General features: G+C 39.4%; 3 protein-coding genes across 5 annotated transcripts; all 3 read left to right on the plus strand.

The window, feature by feature from the left end:
• Positions 1 to 316: 316 nt before the first annotated feature.
• LOC130990741 (uncharacterized) lies at positions 317 to 1,976 on the plus strand. The gene is made up of 2 exons (XM_057914970.1): positions 317 to 1,894; positions 1,956 to 1,976. The coding sequence occupies exons 1-2, from the start codon at positions 317 to 319 to the stop codon at positions 1,974 to 1,976; spliced, it is 1,599 nt and encodes a 532-aa protein (XP_057770953.1).
• A 143-nt stretch (positions 1,977 to 2,119) lies between these two features.
• On the plus strand, positions 2,120 to 3,671 carry LOC130989037 (uncharacterized). 2 transcript variants are annotated; one of them, XM_057913027.1, is made up of 4 exons: positions 2,120 to 2,268; positions 2,448 to 2,763; positions 2,843 to 2,948; positions 3,023 to 3,671. In XM_057913027.1, exons 2-4 carry the CDS (start codon positions 2,480 to 2,482, stop codon positions 3,668 to 3,670), a joined length of 1,038 nt encoding a protein of 345 aa, XP_057769010.1. In that variant the 5' UTR covers positions 2,120 to 2,268; positions 2,448 to 2,479; the 3' UTR covers position 3,671. The 2 variants fall into 2 exon arrangements, with proteins under 2 accessions (XP_057769010.1, XP_057769009.1); XM_057913026.1 differs by having other exon boundaries at positions 2,120 to 2,763.
• A 67-nt stretch (positions 3,672 to 3,738) lies between these two features.
• Positions 3,739 to 5,035, plus strand: LOC130989044 (uncharacterized). Of its 2 annotated transcripts, none has more exons than XM_057913038.1 (7): positions 3,739 to 3,806; positions 3,885 to 4,058; positions 4,141 to 4,248; positions 4,319 to 4,388; positions 4,473 to 4,580; positions 4,669 to 4,761; positions 4,855 to 5,035. In XM_057913038.1, the coding sequence occupies exons 1-6, from the start codon at positions 3,757 to 3,759 to the stop codon at positions 4,753 to 4,755; spliced, it is 597 nt and encodes a 198-aa protein (XP_057769021.1). In that variant the 5' UTR covers positions 3,739 to 3,756; the 3' UTR covers positions 4,756 to 4,761; positions 4,855 to 5,035. The 2 variants fall into 2 exon arrangements, with proteins under 2 accessions (XP_057769021.1, XP_057769022.1); XM_057913039.1 differs by having other exon boundaries at positions 4,880 to 5,035.
• The last annotated feature ends 14,854 nt before the right edge of the window (positions 5,036 to 19,889 follow it).

Below are 19,889 nucleotides of genomic sequence, written 5' to 3' on the forward strand. Positions count from 1 at the left end.
GCATGTATCTAGGTAGTAGATTATGTAAATACCATAGATAAGCATGTATCTAGGTAGTGGATATGGAGAATAGGTTGGGGAATGGCTCGTTCCATTCCATTTGTTGTTGTGGCGATGGCTTGGAGCCGATTATGTGTTATATGTGTTTGTATTATGAGTTTATGCTCGTATTGGAAAAATATTAAATAATTTTAATGATTTTAAACAATAATAATACATAGGGATGAGGAAATATTGGGAAAATATATCTTAATAATTAGCCTTAATTCAATTGACTACTTATTTTTTTAAAATTTCCACTCTTAAGGTAATCAAAATGGATAAAGATTGGATGTCCAAAAATAGATTATCGGACGAGTACGAAATTGGAGTGGAGTCTTTCTTGCAGTTTGCCGTTAAAAATGGAAAAGATCCCAATGCTATGCCTTGTCCTTGTGTAAAGTGTGGCAATCTACGTGATAAGGATGTGAAAACCATAAGAGCTCATCTCACGTATAATGGAATGGATTTAACATACGTTAGTTGGATCTTCCATGGGGAGAGAACTAGGCCTAACACAAGCAATAAAGAAGAAGAGAGCACTGCGGGTCATGATTTTTGTTCGGATGAGCCAATAGACATGGTGCATGATGCATATGTTGACAATCCAACTCATTTCCATAGACTGCTCGAGGAAGCTGAGATGCCCTTATATCTTGGATGTGATCAATTCACGAAGTTGTCTGCAACTGTTAAATTATACAATTTGAAGGCAAAATATGGTTGGAGCGATACTTCTTTTACAGATCTACTTGTGTTGATAAGAGAAATGCTTCCGAAGGATAATGTATTGCCTGCATCTTTATATGAGGCAAAAAAGAGCTTATCTACGTTGGGGATGAAGTATGAAAAGATTCATGCTTGCCCTGAGGATTGTATTTTGTATCGACATCAGCATGCGAATTTGGTGAATTGTCCTACATGTGGAAAGTCAAGGTGGAAGGTGCTTAAGAATGACAAGATTAATGAAGGGGTTCCAGCAAAAGTGTTATGGTACTTTCCACCAATACCGAGATTCCAACGAATGTTTGGAAATAAAGAGATGTCTAAGAATTTAAGATGGCATGCAGATAAGCGAATTTGTGATGGCCATCTACGTCATCCTGCAGATTCACCTGCTTGGAAACTTGTGGATGAACAATGGCCAAATTTTGGCAACGAACCAAGAAATCTTAGATTGGCACTTTCAGCAGATGGTATCAATCCTCATAGTGTCATGTCATCTAAGTATAGTTGTTGGCCAATTATTCTTATAACTTATAACCTTCCTCCATGGTTATGTATGAAAAGAAAACATATGATGCTTACTTTGTTGGTTTTCGGTCCACACCAACCAGGAAATGATATTGATGTATACTTGGCACCATTGATTGATGATTTGAAACAATTGTGGGAAACAGGTGCTGAGATATATGATGCATATCACAATGAAAATTTCATGCTCAAAGCTGTTCTACTTTGGACAATCAATGATTTCCCTGCATATGGCAATTTATCAGGGAGCAGAGTAAAAGGGTATTTTGCATGTCCTGTTTGTGTTGACCAAACTTATGCCAAACATTTAAAGCACAGTAGAAAAATGTCATATACTGGGCATCGAAGATTCTTACCAGATTATCATCCTTATCGAAGACAGAAGAAAGCATTTAATGGAAAGAACGAGTTAAAGCCTACTCCCAATATATTGAGTGGCACTGAAGTCTTTGAAAGGGTGGAGGATCTAAACACCGTGTGGGGTAAAAAGAGTAAGAAATCTCAATCAAAAGGAGGTGATGACAATAATGCTTGGAAGAAGAAATCAATATTTTTTGAGTTGGAGTACTGGAAGCATTTGCACATTCGACATTGTCTTGATGTGATGCACATTGAGAAGAATGTCTGTGAAAGCTTGTTTGGCACATTGCTCAACATTCCAGGAAAAACTAAGGATGGAGTGAAAGCAAGATTAGATCTTGCAGATTTGGGATTGAGAAATGAGTTGGCACCAAGGATAGGGGAAAAAAGAACATATTTGCCACCTGCTTGTTATACTCTAAGCAAAGAAGAGAAACGACAAGTCTGTACATTTTTTGGAGGAGTGAAAGTCCCAACAGGTTATTCATCAAATGTGGCGAGTCTTTTGTCCGCTGACGATTCGAAGCTTGTTGGCCTTAAATCACATGATTGTCATACTTTAATGCAACAATTGCTTCCAGTGGCCATACGTGGTGTGTTGTCGAAACAAGTGCGGTATGACATTACTAGATTGTGTTTCTTTTTCAATGTCTTATGCAACAAAGTTGTTGACGTTTCAAAGTTGGAAGACATTCAAAAAGACATCACAATTACATTGTGCCTACTTGAAAAACATTTTCCTCCTTCATTCTTTGACATAATGGTCCATTTAACTATTCATCTTGTCCGTGAAGTGAAACTATGTGGACCAGTGTGGTATAGGTGGATGTATCCATTTGAGAGGTTCATGCGTGTGTTGAAAGGTTATGTGAGAAATCGCAATTGCCCTGAAGGATGTATCGCCGAATGCTACATAGCTGAAGAAGCTTTAGAGTTTTGCTCAGAGTACTTACATAATGTACACACAGTAGGACTGCCTTCTACTCATCGCCAAGTAAATCTAACAAAGCCTCTTTCAGCTCCTCAGATGAAATCAGTTGATCAGAATGAATGGGAACAAGCACATCGGTATATGCTCACAAATGATGATGTCGTTGCTCCATTGATTGAGTAAGTTATCTTTAAGGATATATTAATACTGAAAATTTATGTAAATAGTTAAGTAAGCTAACATATATATTTACATTAGGGAATATTTTGGGGAGTTAAAAATAATGTATCCAAGGAAGGTGAAGAATGAAAAATGGTTGCAAGATGAGCACAATCGAACATTCATTCCGTGGTTGCGGAAACGAGTAAGTATATCTCATGAGGAAATATTATACATTTTTAAAATTTTTACAATATTAACAATTATATTTCAAATTAGGTTGCAAATGCCATCACTCACACAACACAACAAGTATCTGAAAGGTTAAAGTGGTTGGCACGAGGACCTAACGTCAGAGTTTTGACATATGATGCTTATATGATAAATGGGGTGACATTTCATACGAAGACACGTGATAACATACGAGCTGTACAAAACTCTGGAGTAAGTTTGGTAGCAAAGACAATGCAAGTTGCAAGTGCAAAAGATAGCAATCCTATTGTGTCAGACATGACTTTTTATGGGGTTATAGATGAAATATGGGAGCTCGATTATAATATTTTTCGAGAAGTAATGTTCAAATGTAGTTGGGTGGAAAACAATAATGGCATTAGAGTTGATGACTTTGGGTTTACATTGGTAAATCTCAATAGAATTGGATTCAAATCCGATTCTTTTATGCTGGGGAGTCAAGCAAAGCAAGTGTTTTATGTCAATTACACTCAAAATTTTGGATGGTCCGTAGTGCTCTCTGTTCCTAGTGTAGCATACACTGAAGAAATTGAGGATGATGATGTCAGTGATTTTGCTATTCACCATCAGCATTTTAGTAATGGACTGCCACCAATAGATGTTACAAATGAAATTGATCCATCATATGTTCGTGTAGATTGTGATGGGACTTGGGTTGACAATACAAAATCATGATTTGGTAATTTTACTTGTATTTTTATTTTGCATTTTATTGATATTACTTGTTATCTCATTGTATTGGATTTGATGACATTCATCATATGTGTGAATTGGAGGCTCTCGCAGCATCGTGCATATGTATGTACATGTGGTAAGCCTTTTAAAATTCATTAGTTAAAAATATACCCTATTGTTGATAATTGTCTAATTTGATTGCAATATTTTGAAGGTACTTATACAAGGAATATGAGAATTCAGGCATTCTTGATACAATTCGATTTGTTGATCCATATGATATATCACACAATCCTAATGTTGCCCAAGCTAAAAAAGCGAGTATTGTAGGCCAGAGGTTGATTGGTACCAAAACTGATCAACTTGTTTTATTGCCATGTAACGTAGGGTATGTGAAAATGATTAAGTTTTTTTCAATTAAAATGATTATTATATTATACTTGTTGGTAACTATTTATTTATTCTTTTAGTTGGCATTGGGTCCTCATGATGGTCTATCCCCATAAGGAGACGGTATATGTGTTGGATCCATTGACTGACAGTTTTCATGTTGAGGAGTGGAAGAGCATTATGACGACGTAAGTTTTATTATTATTTTTTAGATTAATTTAGATTATTTATTTTTAATGTATATTATAATATGTGTAGAGCCATAAAAATGTTCAACATGAGCATAGGAGTAAGGGGGAGTCAGAATCTTTTGTGGGAAGTGATCGATGTATGAAATTCTTACCTTAACATTATGTTTCACTTGGATTAAATAGTATGTTTGGTTGTTTACTAGTATTATTAAATGTGACAGAGTCCACAACAACCTGATGGGAAACAGTGTGGATTCTATGTTATGCGATACATGAGAGATGTTATTGATAATATTGTATCCGATCACTCTCTCTCAATAACTACACTGGTAATTGTAATTTATAATTTTTATTAAATTTTACTTCAAGACAATTTCTATAATTTCATATTTGATCACAAGTTTGTTTTTCTTATAGTTTGCAGGAGGATGCTACTCCAAAAAGGAAATTGATGAAGTAAGGATAGAGTGGGCAGAATTTGTATGTAAAATCACAGATGAGTGATGATGGGTAAGTTTTATATAAAGTTAATTTTTTAATATTTTTGAGATATAAGGTTAATAAATTTTATAAATTGATACTTGAAATATTTTAATATTGCAGATGGTGTAACTTGCTTGGTTTGCAGTTATGTTTCAATTAGTAGGATGATGATGTTTGGATTCTAATGTAATGTAGGATGATGATGTTTGGATTCTAATGTAATGTAGGGATGATGATGTTGGATTCTAATGTAATGTAGGGATGATGATGTTGGATTATAATGTATGAATTTTATTATTAATTTATGTATTTTTAGTATTTCATATTATGTTTCTAGATTTACTGAAATATAAATTGAAAAATCAGGAAATTTTAAATATAAATACAAAATAAAAACTATAATATAGAATAGACAACGGTCAAGAACTTGTTGTATATAAGAGAATAGACAACGGATGATCAGTCGTTGTCTATCATAGAATAGACAACGGGTTTTCTCATGTTGTCTATCACATAATAGACAACAAACGCTAAGACGTTGTCTATGAGAGAATAGACAACGGATTCTAAACCGTTGTCTATAAGAGAATAGACAACGGTCCAGAACCCGTTGTCTATGACCGCCCCTCAATAGACAATAGTCTCATTTACAACAGTTGATTTTGTAATAGACAACGGATTCTGACCGTTGTCTATTAGCGTTTTTTTTGTAGTGAATGAATCAGAAAAGATCATTCCTAACACATTATTGGCCCTTTTTCACCTTGTCATGAATGACCCGGTCTCTATCTTTTCCTCTATACAGGATTCGCAGGTTCCAAATGGTACAACTTGGATTGAATCCAATGTACTATTTAGACACGAGCCTTTGGATCCTGTTAAGATAGATGTGACCTAATCTAAGGTATTAATATATGTGTAAGATCCTCATGAGAGATTAGCCTTAACTTTTCTCTTTCTTTTGTTCGATGATGTAAATGCAATATAAAGGTATTTTGAAGATAAGTTATAGTATGAAGAGAGATGTTCAAAAATACCAGAATAGACAACTTTGTCATTTCTTATGATAGAAATACTACTATCAAAAATGACATGTGATCCATCTATTCAAAATTTTTAAACATGATAAGGAACTCTAAAAAAAACTTAACTATGTCTTTAAAACTTAAAGACAAGTCTTCAATTGCAACAACTGCGACTCTAGTCACGTTGCCTATGAAGACAATCATCTCATCACTTCTCAGCTTCCTTGTCAGCCTAAAAGCCATGCAAGGTGCAACAATCATTATCAGTTTCTCTCGTTATCTACTACTCACAACTGAGTAGAAAACGAGCTGACATGTCTCAGTTACTATAGCCAGTGAAGTACCTTAACCCTTTGCCTTGAGTATTGAAAGAAGAAATTTCCAATACTCAATCTTATCACACCACTACTCCCACTATTTCCCTTGTCTTTCTTGCCCCTTGGACCCTTCTTCTTCCCGTCAAACGACGAAGAAGATGGCTCTCCTTTGGCAATAACAAGTGCTTGCACATCTCTTTCCCACAACTTCCTTAGCCGTAACTAGAGCATTCAACAACTCAAAAGAAGTATTATCTTTCTTGCTCATAACAGCATTGAGGCGGAAGTTCTTAATTAAAAGACTTGGGAAGAGAGTTCAGGATAATATCGACTTTTGCCTCACCGTCGATACTCCCACTGAGCAAGTCAAATCCGTCAAAATTTGCATGACATGCTCGTGCACTGAGCTGTGCTCACTCATAAAAATAACGAGATTACTCTCATCAAATTTAAATGAGCAGCTCAGTCCAACTCCCCGAACACTTTCTTGAGACTCAGCATGATGCTAATAGCATCGTCCATGCCCTGATGTTGGAGCTACAAGGTTTGTGACATTGTACTCATAATATAGCATATAGCCACATTATTCGTCTCATGCCACCTTTTATGTAATTCCTTTTTCTCATCAGTGGATTCATTGTTCGGACCATAAGAACGTGGAGTAGTAAGAAACACAAAAATTGTGTTAGTTTGTGATAAAGATAGAAATCCAAAAACTGCGTTTCTATTTTATATATGTGGACCGGTTAAAAGACTTTGTGCAAGAATAAATAAACAATAAAAGACATAGACATATCTGAAAGTAACGAACATAAAGCACATAATTCGTAACAATAATATTGTAACCTTTTGATAAAACAATATTAGTGAAACCTCCAACGGCTCAAAGAATTCCATATGTAAGCCACGTGGGGTGGACAGTTACACACGAACTCCTCAACCAGACTATTCACCTAGTCATTTAATTTCCATGTCAACTTAACCTTTTGACAAAAAAATTAATAGTTGGCACCTTGACTAGACCATATCATCATCAAGAAGGGACTCCGTGGGGGAGTTGTACATTGTACTTGATATGATATCTAAGCAATGACCACATTTTAACCTTGAAAATTAAATTCTCGAAATTGACATACTCACTCGGAGCATGTCGCTTTCAATTTAATTTTCTTGGTTATCTTATTTAATACCATTCTCCAAAGTACTTGTGAAAATTACACAAGTAAGCCACGTGGGGTGGACCGTTACTGCATAACTCCCACTACTTTAATGGTTTAAATATTTTTTATAGAAACCTCTTCTGACAAACTTATAAGAAACAAATACGAAGTAAGCCACGTGGAGTGGACCGTTACTCATATTGCTAAACACTTTGTCTAGAGACCGCATGTGGAGGTCTACATAATTTTAAGAATAAAAATTAATAAGAAATAACCACAATTTAACTTTGAAATTAAATTCTCGAATTTTGACATACTCACTCGGACCATGCCGCATTCAATTTAATTTCTTAGTTATCTTATTTAAATCCATCATCTAAAGTACTCGTGAAAAATTATACGAGTAAGCCACGTGGGGTGGACCGTTACTGCATAACTCCCACTACTTTAATGGATTTAAATATTTTTATAGAAACCTCATCTGACAAACTTATGAAAAAACAAACATGAAGTAAGCCACGTGGGGTGGACCGTTACTCATATTGCTAATCACTTTGTCTAGAGACCGCTTGTGGAAATCTAAATAATTTTTAATCATCCATAAAATTATTAAGCTTAGTCTCTTTTTGTTTCAGAAGGTTTGTACATGCTCAAGCACATAATCCTAAACATGCTCATCTAGAACGCAACATGTAAAACATGCTCAGAATTCTAAAAACATGCTTAAGAAAACGATAAACCTAGCATGCTTGTCTAAGCGCAGTTAATAAACACATATTAACAAGCAAAGACAAAACAACATGCAAAGAGCATAAGGGATTAACACCACGACATGCAAAGAACAGAATTAAAACAATAAAGTTCTTCGTGACCCATTCGTGGAACCCCAATTTCTAATCTATTACATTTAAAACAGAAAAGAAAAGGCTCAAAAACATAAAACTCGGCCCGAACAGCTTCATCAGGCCCGTCTTTGAAAATAGGGTTTGGGCCCCCTAGGGTTTGGGAATCGGCCACCTAGGGTTTGAAACCCTAGGCCCCGCCGCCTCCAGCCAGCAGCAGCAGTCCACAGCGGCGGCTGCCCCGCCCCCGGTCTCCAACTCGTGCTCGGCTCCGGCAGCCCAAGCCTCGGCAGCAGCGCGTCCCCGGCGTGGGTAAACCAGCGCGCGCAGCAGCAGTCGGGCAGACGGCCGAGCAGTGCGGCGCTGGGCGCGCTGCATGCAGCCGGAAGGCACGCGTGCGCACGGCCCTGGCACGCCCAGCCCTCGCCCCTCGCCGACTCAAGCAGCAGCACTCGGCGCACGGCGACAGCAGCAGCAGCAGGCCCCTCGGCGTGGACAGTAGCAGCGGCAGTGCGCCGCCCGCTGGGCGCGCAGCGCGCAGGCGCGCAGCGCGCAGGCGCGGCCCCGGGCGCGCACAGCCCCTGCCGCCTGCAGCCTTCTTCCTCGCTCGACCCGCACAGCAGCAGCTCGCCTTGCCTCGCCTCACCTGCAGCGCACGACCAGGACCGAGAGCAGCAGCGGCCGCGCGGCGCCTGCCTGGGTGCACGGCGTGCAAACACCCGCACGCGCGCTGCCCAACGGCGCCCGCAGCCCCTCGTGCCCGGTCCCGTGCGTCTCCTCCTTACTCCGTTCATCGTTGTTGATTCGTAGTCGTCCTCGTCTCGTTCTCAATTTTACAGATTTACAACGGAAAAACAAATACAATTGAAATTCTAATCTAACCACGGATTTTCTCGTGGTGAAAAACGATTACAACGTCAAACGACGTATTCCACGAACCAACAGACCACGAAGAACAACAACAGTTAAAACAACGCACATTATTAATCGTACATAAATTAATAATAGAGCCAAGAAATTAATCCTGGGCTCTGATACCAATTGAAGGAATATTAAACTGAATTAATGCTCCGTTTGCCCGATGATCATTTCTTGGATTATTATTAATTTATCATACAACGATTAATCCTAACATGCTCCTATGAATTTAACAACTGCACGTTGGAGTTAGAAAATACCTGAAGAATTCCTAAGAATTCGTCAATCTGTCGCTGAACAGGTCAGTCAGCTTCAAGCCTTCGTTTGAAGCCTTAAACGTCCTCAAATCGTATTTCGCCCAGAAATACGACTTCTTCGTCTTCGAGAGAGCTTTCCGTGGCCGCCTGATTCGTCTGAATCGGAGTTCTGTGGAGGAAATTATGGCTGTTTTACGGAGACTGCCAGAACTTGGTTTCCTGCGAAAATCTGACTCCAGCTCTGATCTTCTCGACTGTATCCCGCTCAATTCCCAACGTTGGATGGACAACGAGCTATGGAAATTCCCAAGACAGAATGGCCACACACGTTTCCTGCGCCTCTCTCTGCTCTCAAAACCCTAATTTTATCAGTCTGTTTTCCTGAGAGCTGACAGCTGTATTTAATATTACAGAAAACTAAGAGGGGGCGCCAGTTTCTATGTGAGAGCCGAAAATCTGCCCTACTTGGGCTAGGAGACATTGGGCCAGCCCAGGGACCAGATACAAGGAATAAAGATGGGCCTCAAATAAATTAATTTATCTATGGTCAGCCCAGACCATAATTAATTTATAAATATCAGTTCATTCCACTAGAGAACCGATACTGACTTACCCCTTTATTGCCGGTGATGAGTCGGGGCTTGTATTTAGACTTATTAAATCTCCGTATTTAAAATATTCGACATCCATTAATTAATTAGAGCTCTGACAACTTAAATTAATTAATCTCTTAATAATTCCTTAAGCAGTACCACTCAAACTTTATTATTACGCCTGAACTTAATCAACCTGCAGGGTTTAGCGTAATAAACCTTATTGAGCTCCTTAAGGGGATGTCATTATCCTATACCGGATACGGGTACTAATACAGATAATCAAATATCATATATTAACCGCTATCACCCAAGATACAGAGTACTCGAGTTAGTATATAACTTTCACCCATAGTAAGTCAAAGTGATATACGAATTAATATATATCTGAATACTTATTAGTATTAAGATTTATAAGTCACCGAGATCTTGATTCTTCACTTAAGTCAGATAGAAGAATACATCTCAAACTGTGGTTCTATCAATACGTAATGACGTACCAGTATAGACAAGTAGCCAAGACAAACTACTTCCATCTATACTGCAGCCTAAACCAATAACTTGTCCTAGAGTTATTTCGGCTGTGATCATATTATATCTCTTAAGGTTATTCCAATTATATGGTCTTCTGTGATCTACAACACACCATATAATCTACTTATATAGAGATAAAGAACATACATATGCAATCATGAACACAATCAGATAGGAGATTAGATAGTGAACTTAGGAAACATTGTATACAAGCATAAAACGTTATTGCTTTCAGTATACAAATCCAACAATTTTATGGTGGACCAGCTCCATCACATCCCGGACACCGAAGGATACCCCCTTGTCCTTAGTGCAACAAGTTACACACAGGAGTGTGCAGAGCTGGAAACCCAAATTGTTTCACTTGTGGAAAACTAGGGCATTACTCGAGCCAGTGCCCCAACCGACAGCAAGGGATGAGTGGAGGAAGACCCAATTAGTTTCAACCCCACAGCTCAGAGCAATGGAAGGAATTCTTCCTCTACCTCAACCACTACAGCTCAGCGAACAAGATACTAAAAGAAAAGGGCGCGACAACATATTTAGTATACTTGAACCTAGAAGAGGAAGCGTACAAGTAAAGATTGAAGATGTACCTATAATGCGGGAGTATCAAGACGTTTTCCCCGATATTCTACCAGGTCTACCCCCGAACCGACAATTGGAATTCACGATCGATTTGGAACCTGGAGCAGCACCAATATCCAAAGCACCATATAGGATGGCACCAGCAAAATTGCAAGAACTGAAGTTGCAACTACAAGAGTTATTGGACATGGGATTCATTCGACCCAGTGTTTCTCCTTGGGGAGCACCGGTCCTGTTTGTCAAAAAGAAAGATGGAAGTTTAAGATTGTGCATCGATTACCGAGAATTGAACAAGGTGACCCTAAAGAACAAGTATCCTTTGCCACGTATAGACGATTTGTTTGATCAACTTCGAGGAGCACGCGCTTTCTCAAAGATAGATTTAAGGACGGGATATCACCAATTGAGGATACGACCTGAGGATATTCCAAAGACAGCATTCCGCACGAGATACGGACACTATGAGTTCATAGTGATGCCTTTTAGATTAACAAATGCCCCCGCCGTATTCATGGATCTCATGAATCGAGTGTTTCACGTATATTTGGATCAATTCATGTTGGTATTCATAGATGACATCTTGATTTACTCGAAGAATGAGAAGGATCATGAAGAGCACCTTAGAACTGTGCTAGAGAAGCTAAGAGCTAAAAAGCTTTATGCTAAGTATAGAAAATGTGAGTTTTGGCTACGAGAAGTCAATTTCTTGGGCCACGTCATTTCAGCTGCAGGAATCAAAGTGGATCCTGCCAAGGTTCAAGCAGTGCAAGAATGGAGATCACCAACGACACCTCACGAGATTCGTAGCTTCCTAGAATTAGCAGGCTACTACCGTCGTTTTATACAAGATTTCTCCAAAATAGCCAAGCCTATAACTCATCTGCTCAAGAAAGAAGTCAAATTCTTGTGGACAGACGAATGCGAACAAAGCTTTCAAGAATTGAAGAAGAGGTTGACCACTGCCCCGGTACTAGCCGTTCCAGAAGCAAACAAGGAATACACTATCTATACGGACGCATCAAAGAAAGGACTAGGTTGTGTACTGATGCAAGAGGGAAAGGTAATAGCTTACGCCTCGCGACAGCTGAGGCCACATGAAGCAAATTACCCGACACATGACCTAGAGCTAGCAGCAGTAGTGAACGCATTGAAAATTTGGAGACACCACCTTTATGGAGTAAGGTGTGAAATTTACACCGACCATAAGAGTCTCAAATATTTCTTTGAACAGAAAGATCTCAATATGAGACAAAGAAGATGGCTGGAATTGGTCAAAGACTACGATTGTGGAATTAATTATCATCCAGGCAAAGCCAACGTCGTAGCAGATGCCTTGAGCAGAATGGAACGAGTTAAGATAGGATGTATCCTAACCAAGGAAAATGACTTGGTCAGGGAATTTGAAAGGTTAAGGTTGGAAGTAGTATTTCCACCGCAAACCACAGATTTGATCATGGCGACACTCAGTGTTACCCCCGACCTAAGATCAAGGATTGTTAGTATGTAAAGAAAGGATGAAAAATTGGAAAGATTGCGAGTGAAAATCCATACCGAGAAGCTTGATTCATACCAAGAAGCAGCAGATAATGCATTGATGTTTGAGGGAAGAATCTGTGTACCCAATGATGAGAAATTAGGAAATGAAATCATGAGCGAGGCTCATGACACGCCTTACGCAGCGCATCCGGGAGGTACAAAGATGTACCAAGATTTAAAAGCAAAATTTTGGTGGGAAGACATGAAGCGAGACATAGCTTCATTTGTAGAACGATGTTTAGCTTGTCAGCAAGTGAAGGCGTTGCACCAACGGCCTTATGGCAAATTACAACCATTAGAAATCCCAGAATGGAAATGGGACCACATTGCCATGAACTTTGTCACTGCTTTGCCAAAGTCAAATAGAGGAAATACCGCCGTTTGGATGATCATAGATAGATTGACGAAAAGTGCTCACTTCATACCGATTCCTATCACGCATAGATCTGAAAAGTTAGCTCAAATATACATTCGTGAGATAATACGTTTGCACGGAGTGCAAATGACGATTACCTCCGATAGAGATACAAAGTTCACCTCACGTTTTTGGATGAGCTTACACAGGGAATTGGGTACTAAGTTAAATTTTAGCACAACATTTCATCCACAGACGGATGAGCAGTCCGAAAGAACTATACAAGTTTTGGAAGATATGATTCGGACTGTAGTATTAGATAGAGGAGCTCAATGGGAACAAGTGTTACCCCTGATCGAATTTGCCTACAATAATAGTTTCCAAACGACTATTAACATGGCACCATATGAAGCCCTCTATGGAAGAAAATGTAGATCTCCGCTTCATTGGGATGAAGTAGGAGAAAGAAAAGTGTTAGGCCCTGACGCAGTGGAAGAAATTATCACAACTGTGAGACAAATTCGGCAACGAATTAAAGAAGCTCAAGATCGCCAAAAATCTTATGCCGACACTAGACGCACAGAGATTCAATTTGAAGTGGGAAGTAAAGTCTTTTTGAAAGTTTCCCCTTCTCGAGGGATTCACCGATTCGGTATAAAAGGAAAGCTCAAGCCTAGATTTATAGGCCCATACGACGTATTGGAAAAAGTAGGCCCTGTTGCCAATACACTCGCGTTACCTCCAAATTTCACGAATGTTCACAATGTCTTTCACGTGTCGCAATTGAGAAAATACGTGTTTGACCCGAAGCATGTTATTCATCGAGAGGATATATCTCTTGAACCGGACCTGAAATATGAAGAAAGTGAAGGAATATTAAACTGAATTAACGTTCCGCTTTGCCCGATGATCGTTTCTTGGTTATTATTAATTTATCATACAACGATTAATCCTAGCATGCTCCTATGAAATTAACAGCTGCACATAGGTGTTAGGAATTACTTACTTGTAAATCGGATGCACAGATGGTTGATGATCGTGTCGAAAGACTCCAGTTCTGATCTTCTCGACTGTATCCCGCTCAAGTCTCACCGTTGGATGGACAACGAACTGTGAGAAATCCCAAGCTAGAAATCCCCACGTTTCCTGTGCCCCTTCTCAGTTCTCAAACCCTAATAATTATCAGTGTGTGTTTCCTGAGAGCTGACAGCTGTATTATATAATACAGAATAGAGAGGGGGGGCGCCAACTTTAGTAGGGAACGATTTCTAGCCCTACTTGGGCTAGGAGATATTGGGCCAGTCAAGGGACCAGATACAAGGAATAAAGATGAGCCTCAAATAAATTAATTTATCAATGGTCAGCCCAGACCATAATTAATTTATAAATATCAGTTCATCCCACTAGAGAACCAATATTGACTTACCCCTTTATTGCCGGTGATGAGTCGGAGCTTGTATTTAGACTTATTAAATCCTCGTATTTAAAATATCCGACATCCATTAATTAATTAGAGCTCTGACAGCCTAAATTAATTAATCTCTTTGTAATCCTTAAGCAGTACCACTCAAACCTTATTATTGCACCTGAACTTAATCAACCTGCAGGGTTTAGCGCAATAAACATTATTGAGCTCCTTAAGGGGATGTCATTACCCTATACCGGATACGATTACTAATACAGATAATCAGATATCATATATTGACCGCTATCCCCAAGATACAGAGTACACAAGTTACTATATAACTCTTGCTCATAGTAAGTCAAAGTGATAAACGAATCAACATATATATCTGACGTCTTATTAGTATTAAGATCTTAAAAGTCACCGAGATCTCTAATTCTTCACTTAAGTCAGATAGAAGAATATATCTCACTGTGGTCCTATCAATACGTATAACGTACCAGTATAGATAAGTAGTCAAGACAAACTACTTCCATCTAAACTGCAACCTAAACCAATAACTTGTCCTAGAGTTATTTCGGTTGTGATCATATTATATCTCTTAAGGTTAATCCAATTATATGGTCTTCTGTGATCTAGAACACACCATATAATCTACTTATATAGAGATAAAGAACATACATATGCAATCATGAACCCAATCAGATAGGAGATTAAATAGTGAACACAGGAATCATTGTATACAAGCATAAAACGTTCTTGCTTTCAGTATACAAATCCAACAATCTCCCACTTATACTAGGACAAAACTTTTAGTATACAATGTGTCTAAATACTAGCTATTACAACATCCACTTCACACTTCACTTCTTCTCCCACTTATACTGAAAGTTTTTCTCTAAGTGGGTGGCATCAACCGCAGCCCCATCCCTCGAGCATGCTTCTCGTAGGCCTTTTGCGGTAAGCTCTTCGTGAAAGGATCAGCTAAGTTCTCCAAGGTATTAATCTTCTCAACTAGCACATCTCATCTGCTTACGATTTCTCGTATGATGTGGTACTTTCTCTCTATGTGTTTGGTTGCCTTGTGGCTCTTGGGTTCCTTAGAATTTGCCACTGCACCCGAGTTATCACAATAAATTATGATACTCTTAGGCAAATTAGGCACCACTCCTAGATCCAAGAGGTAGTTCCGAAACCATACAGCCTCTTTAGCAGCTTCGGAAGCAGCTACATACTCGGCTTCCATGGTGGAGTCTGCAATGCATTTTTGCTTTGCACTTCGCCATGATACGGCTCCACCTCCCAAGGTAAACACATATCCAGAGGTAGATCTCTTCTCATCCCGGTCAGCCTGGAAATCCGAATCGGTGTAACCCAAAGGAGATAGACTGTCTGACTGGTAAACTAGCTTATAATCTCGAGTCCTCTTTAGGTACTTGAGAATATGCTTTACCGCAGTCCAGTGTCCTGGTCCAGGGTTCGACTGATATCTTGCAACCATGCCAACGACATAGCAAATATCAGGTCTCGTGCAAAGCATTGCATACATGAGGCTACCTACGGCGGAAGCATAGGGTATCTTCCTCATCTCCTCAACCTCACTAGGCGTCTTAGGACACATGTCCTTAGACAGAGGAATGCCATGTCTGAAAGGTAGCAAGCCTTTCTTGGCATTTTGCATGCTAAAACGAGCAATCACAGTATCAATGTAGGTCGCTTGAGATAAGCTCAACATCTTTTTCTGGCGATCACGGACAACCTTGATCTCCAGGATGTACGCTGCATCTCCTAAGTCCTTCATTTGAAACTGTTCGGATAACCACTTCTTTATGTCCGATAATAGCTCAACATTGTTTCCAATGAGGAGGATATCATCTACATAAAGTGCAAGGAAAACCACGTCGCCATTGGCATCTAAACGGTACAAGCAACTTTCATTTTCACAACGAGTAAATCCATATGATTTAATCACCTCGTCAAAATGCTTGTTCCATGACCTCGAAGCTTGCTTAAGTCCATAAATGGACTTCTTCAGCTTCCATACAAGATGCACTTCGCCCTTTTTCACAAACCCTTCGGGTTGCTGCATATAGGTGTCCCTTCCTTCTTCAAGGAAACCGTTTAAAAAAGTGGTTTTGACATCCATTTGCCAAATCTCAAGGTTCATGTGGGCTGCTATGGCAAGGAGTATTCGGATAGACTTAAGCATGGCAACCGGCGAAAAAGTTTCATCATAATCTATTCCCTATTCCTGGGTATAGCCTTTTGCCACCAATCTAGCTTTAAAAGCTGCGACTTCGCCATCCGAATCTCGTTTTTTCTTGTATACCCACCTACAACTTATAGCTTCAAAGCCATCCGGTAGTATAGTTTTCTCGTATACATCCATAGCAGTCATGGATTCTATTTCAGAAACCATGGCGTCGTACCAAGAATCTGCATCTAGATCTGTCATCGCTTGTCTATAGTTATCAGGGTCGACATCCTTTTGTTCATCAACAGGAAGAAGATCCGAAGACTCTCCCAAGAACATAAATCGATCGGGTTGAATTATAACCCTCCCACTACGACGAAGCGGTGGTGGTACAGCTGCGACAGTGGTTCGTGCAGTATCCTGTGGTGTATTCACTTGCACACTTGGCTAGGGTAATGGAATCGCCTGTCCATTGCCTTCGATTTCTTGAAAAACAATCTCGGACCTTGACTTGTGTTCATTTATATAATCTTGTTCCAAGAATCGTGTGTTGGAGCTAACAACCACTTTCTGATCCTTAGGATTATAAAAATAACCACCTTTCGTTTCCTTAGGATATCCTATAAACAACATTAACTCGCATCTAGGCTCCAATTTCTTCGCTTCCTTGTCTAGCACGTATGCAGGACAACCTCATACCTTAATATGGTTCAAGCTGGGCTGACGCCCCGACCATAACTCGATAGGAGTTTTAGGAACCGATTTGGACGGTACCCTATTTAGCAAATAAACCGCTGTTTCCAAGGCATATCCCCAAAACGAAATAGGCAATGATGCATAGCTCATCATAGATCGTACCATTTCCATAAACACATCATGTAACAAAAGGGAAATACTTGATTAATAGAAATGATACCTACGGCCACGAGCCTTGAATCTTATTCGAATTGAAAGCAAAACGGAAATAAGAAATAGTACTTGAATGTAAATTGTTTGGATGCCACCCACGGCAGGATTAAAGTAGTAAACTAAATAAAATGAAAGTTTTAGGGTGCCAAGAGCTCTTTTACGCCGCACATCATCAATCTTTTATACTGTCGAATGGTGAAAGTCCAACCCTCGCTGCGCCAGCTTCATATTTTCATCGAGATCTTCTTTTCTTTTTTAGCTCAATCCTTGATTGATCCGATTGAGGATAGCTTCCAGCTGCTTGCTGTAGTCAACCTTTCCCTTTCTTCAGATTCTTCTAGCTCCTTCCTCCTTCTTCTGTTTTTCTCCTCCAAATCTTCGGGATTTACTTTCCTTTCTTGGCTTCGGCTGCTTGCTTCTCATTGTAGTGGTCAGACGGATTGCTTCCTTCGGTTTGATTCATACCAGGTGGGTTGCTTCGGGTTCCCATGCCCCAAGTTAGATTGGAGAGGTACTGCAGCCGAGGCTCCATGCTGGTAAACATAACATTGCAATCTGGGTCTGGTAATGCCCATTCCAACCACATTTCTTCTGTTTCCGCTCTACTGGACCTTCCTTCCTTAACAACTTTGTTTTCCCCTGGACGGACCTGAACTGACACAAACAAAGAGAAAAATAGGGCCAAATGGCCCAAAAGTCGAAGACGCATCAGCACCCAAAGAGTAAAGTAGTTCCTCACTCTCCGTGGGATCGACCCTATACTAGCTGCTAAGACTGTTCTTTGGTTGCGAGCAATAGGAGCGTGTACTATCCGTCTAGGGCATACACAAATTATTTTGATACTGCGCGTCAAACAACGGGCGCGCGCGTCCATCACCTGGTGCAGTCGAGCTGTACATTGAGAATGCTAAGGAGAATTTTAGAGTAGACAGTCATAGCATGAAATCCTACTATGGGCACTTGAGTACTCCGATGGTGGTGGAGTCTCAAGCTCTGCACGATCATGACTGATGATCAGAGCTGAAGTCGGGCTGGCGACTTTTAAAACTAGCGATTGGTGGGAGGCAACCCACTATTGGTTTGGTTTAGTTTTTGTTTTTTTTTTCTTGTTCTTTGTTTTCCGTTTTTGTTTTTCTTTGTCTTTGGTTGCTTATGAAGGAATATTAAATTGAATTAACGTTCTGTTTGCCCGATGATCGTTTCTTGGATTATTATTAATTTATCATACAACGATTAATCTTAAACATGCTCCTATGAATTTAACAGCTGCACGTAGGTGTTAGGAATACTTACTTGTAAAGCGGATACAGAGGTCGTTGATGATCGTATCGAAAGACTCCAGTTCTGATCTTCTCGACTGTATCCTGCTCAGCTTTCACCGTTGGATGGACAACGAGCTATGAAAGTCCCAAGCTGGAAAATCCCACACGTTTCCTGCGCCTACCAGCTCTTTCAAAAACTCTAATTTTATCAGTGTGTATTTCCTGAGAGCTGACAGTTGTATTTAAATAGAAAATATAGAGGGAAGGGGCGCAGGTTTAAGGTTGGACGATTTCCAGCTCTTTTTGGGCTAGGAGACTTTGGGCCAGTCCAGGGACCAGATACAAGGAATAAAGATGGGCCTCAAATAAATTAATTTATCTATGGTCAGCCCAGACCATAATTAATTTATAAATATCAGTTCATTCCACTAGAGAACCGATACTGACTTACCCCTTTATTGCCGGTGATGAGTGGGGGCTTGTATTTAGACTTATTAAATCCTCGTATTTAAAATATCCGACATCCATTAATTAATTATAGCTCTGACAGCCTCAATTAATTAATCTCTTTGTAATCCTTAAGCAGTACCACTCAAAACTTATTATTGCGCCTGAACTTAATCAACCTGCAGGGTTTAACGCAATAAATATTATTGAGCTCCTTAAGGGGATGTCATTATCCTATACGGATACGAGTACTAATACAAATAATCAAATATCATATATTAACCGCTATCACCCAAGATACAGAGTACTCAAGTTACTATATAACTCTCGCTCATAGTAAATCAAAGTGATAAACGAATAAACATATATATCTGAAATCTTATTAGCATTAAGATCATATAAGTTACCGAGATCTAGATTCTTCACTTAAGTCAGATGGAAGAATACATCTCACTGTGGTCCTATCAATACGTTATGACGTACCAGTATAGATAAGTAATCAAGACAAACTACTTCCATCTATACCGCAGCCTAAACCAATAACTTGTCCTAGAGTTATTTCGGCTGTGATTATATTATATCTCTTAAGGTTATTCCAATTATACGGTCTTCTGTGATCTACAACACACCATATAATCTACTTATATAGAGATAAAGAACATACATATGCAATCATGAACCCAATCAGATAGGAGATTAAATAGTGAACACAAGAATCATTGTATACAAGCATAAAACGTTCTTGCTTTCAGTATACAAATCCAATAATCTCCCACTTATACTAAAGCAAAACTTTTAGTATACAATGTGTCT

Source organism: Salvia miltiorrhiza, chromosome 6 (genome assembly GCF_028751815.1).
Source record: "Salvia miltiorrhiza cultivar Shanhuang (shh) chromosome 6, IMPLAD_Smil_shh, whole genome shotgun sequence".
NCBI classification, from domain to species: domain Eukaryota; kingdom Viridiplantae; phylum Streptophyta; class Magnoliopsida; order Lamiales; family Lamiaceae; genus Salvia; species Salvia miltiorrhiza.

Bases quoted from the DNA above. Each gene is read 5' to 3' on its own strand.
- LOC130990741 (XM_057914970.1), top strand. From the start codon at position 317: ATGGATAAAGATTGGATGTCCAAAAATAGATTATCGGACGAGTACGAA. The intron at 1,895-1,955 runs GTGATGCACATT...TCAACATTCCAG, and splicing joins ACATTCGACATTGTCTTGAT to GAAAAACTAAGGATGGAGTG.
- LOC130989037 (XM_057913026.1), top strand. From the start codon at position 2,216: ATGCAACAATTGCTTCCAGTGGCCATACGTGGTGTGTTGTCGAAACAA. The intron at 2,764-2,842 runs GTAAGTTATCTT...TATTTACATTAG, and splicing joins GTCGTTGCTCCATTGATTGA to GGAATATTTTGGGGAGTTAA. The intron at 2,949-3,022 runs GTAAGTATATCT...ATTTCAAATTAG, and splicing joins TTCCGTGGTTGCGGAAACGA to GTTGCAAATGCCATCACTCA.
- LOC130989044 (XM_057913038.1), top strand. From the start codon at position 3,757: ATGTGTGAATTGGAGGCTCTCGCAGCATCGTGCATATGTATGTACATG. The intron at 3,807-3,884 runs GTAAGCCTTTTA...AATATTTTGAAG, and splicing joins TGCATATGTATGTACATGTG to GTACTTATACAAGGAATATG. The intron at 4,581-4,668 runs GTAATTGTAATT...TTTTTCTTATAG, and splicing joins CTCTCTCAATAACTACACTG to TTTGCAGGAGGATGCTACTC.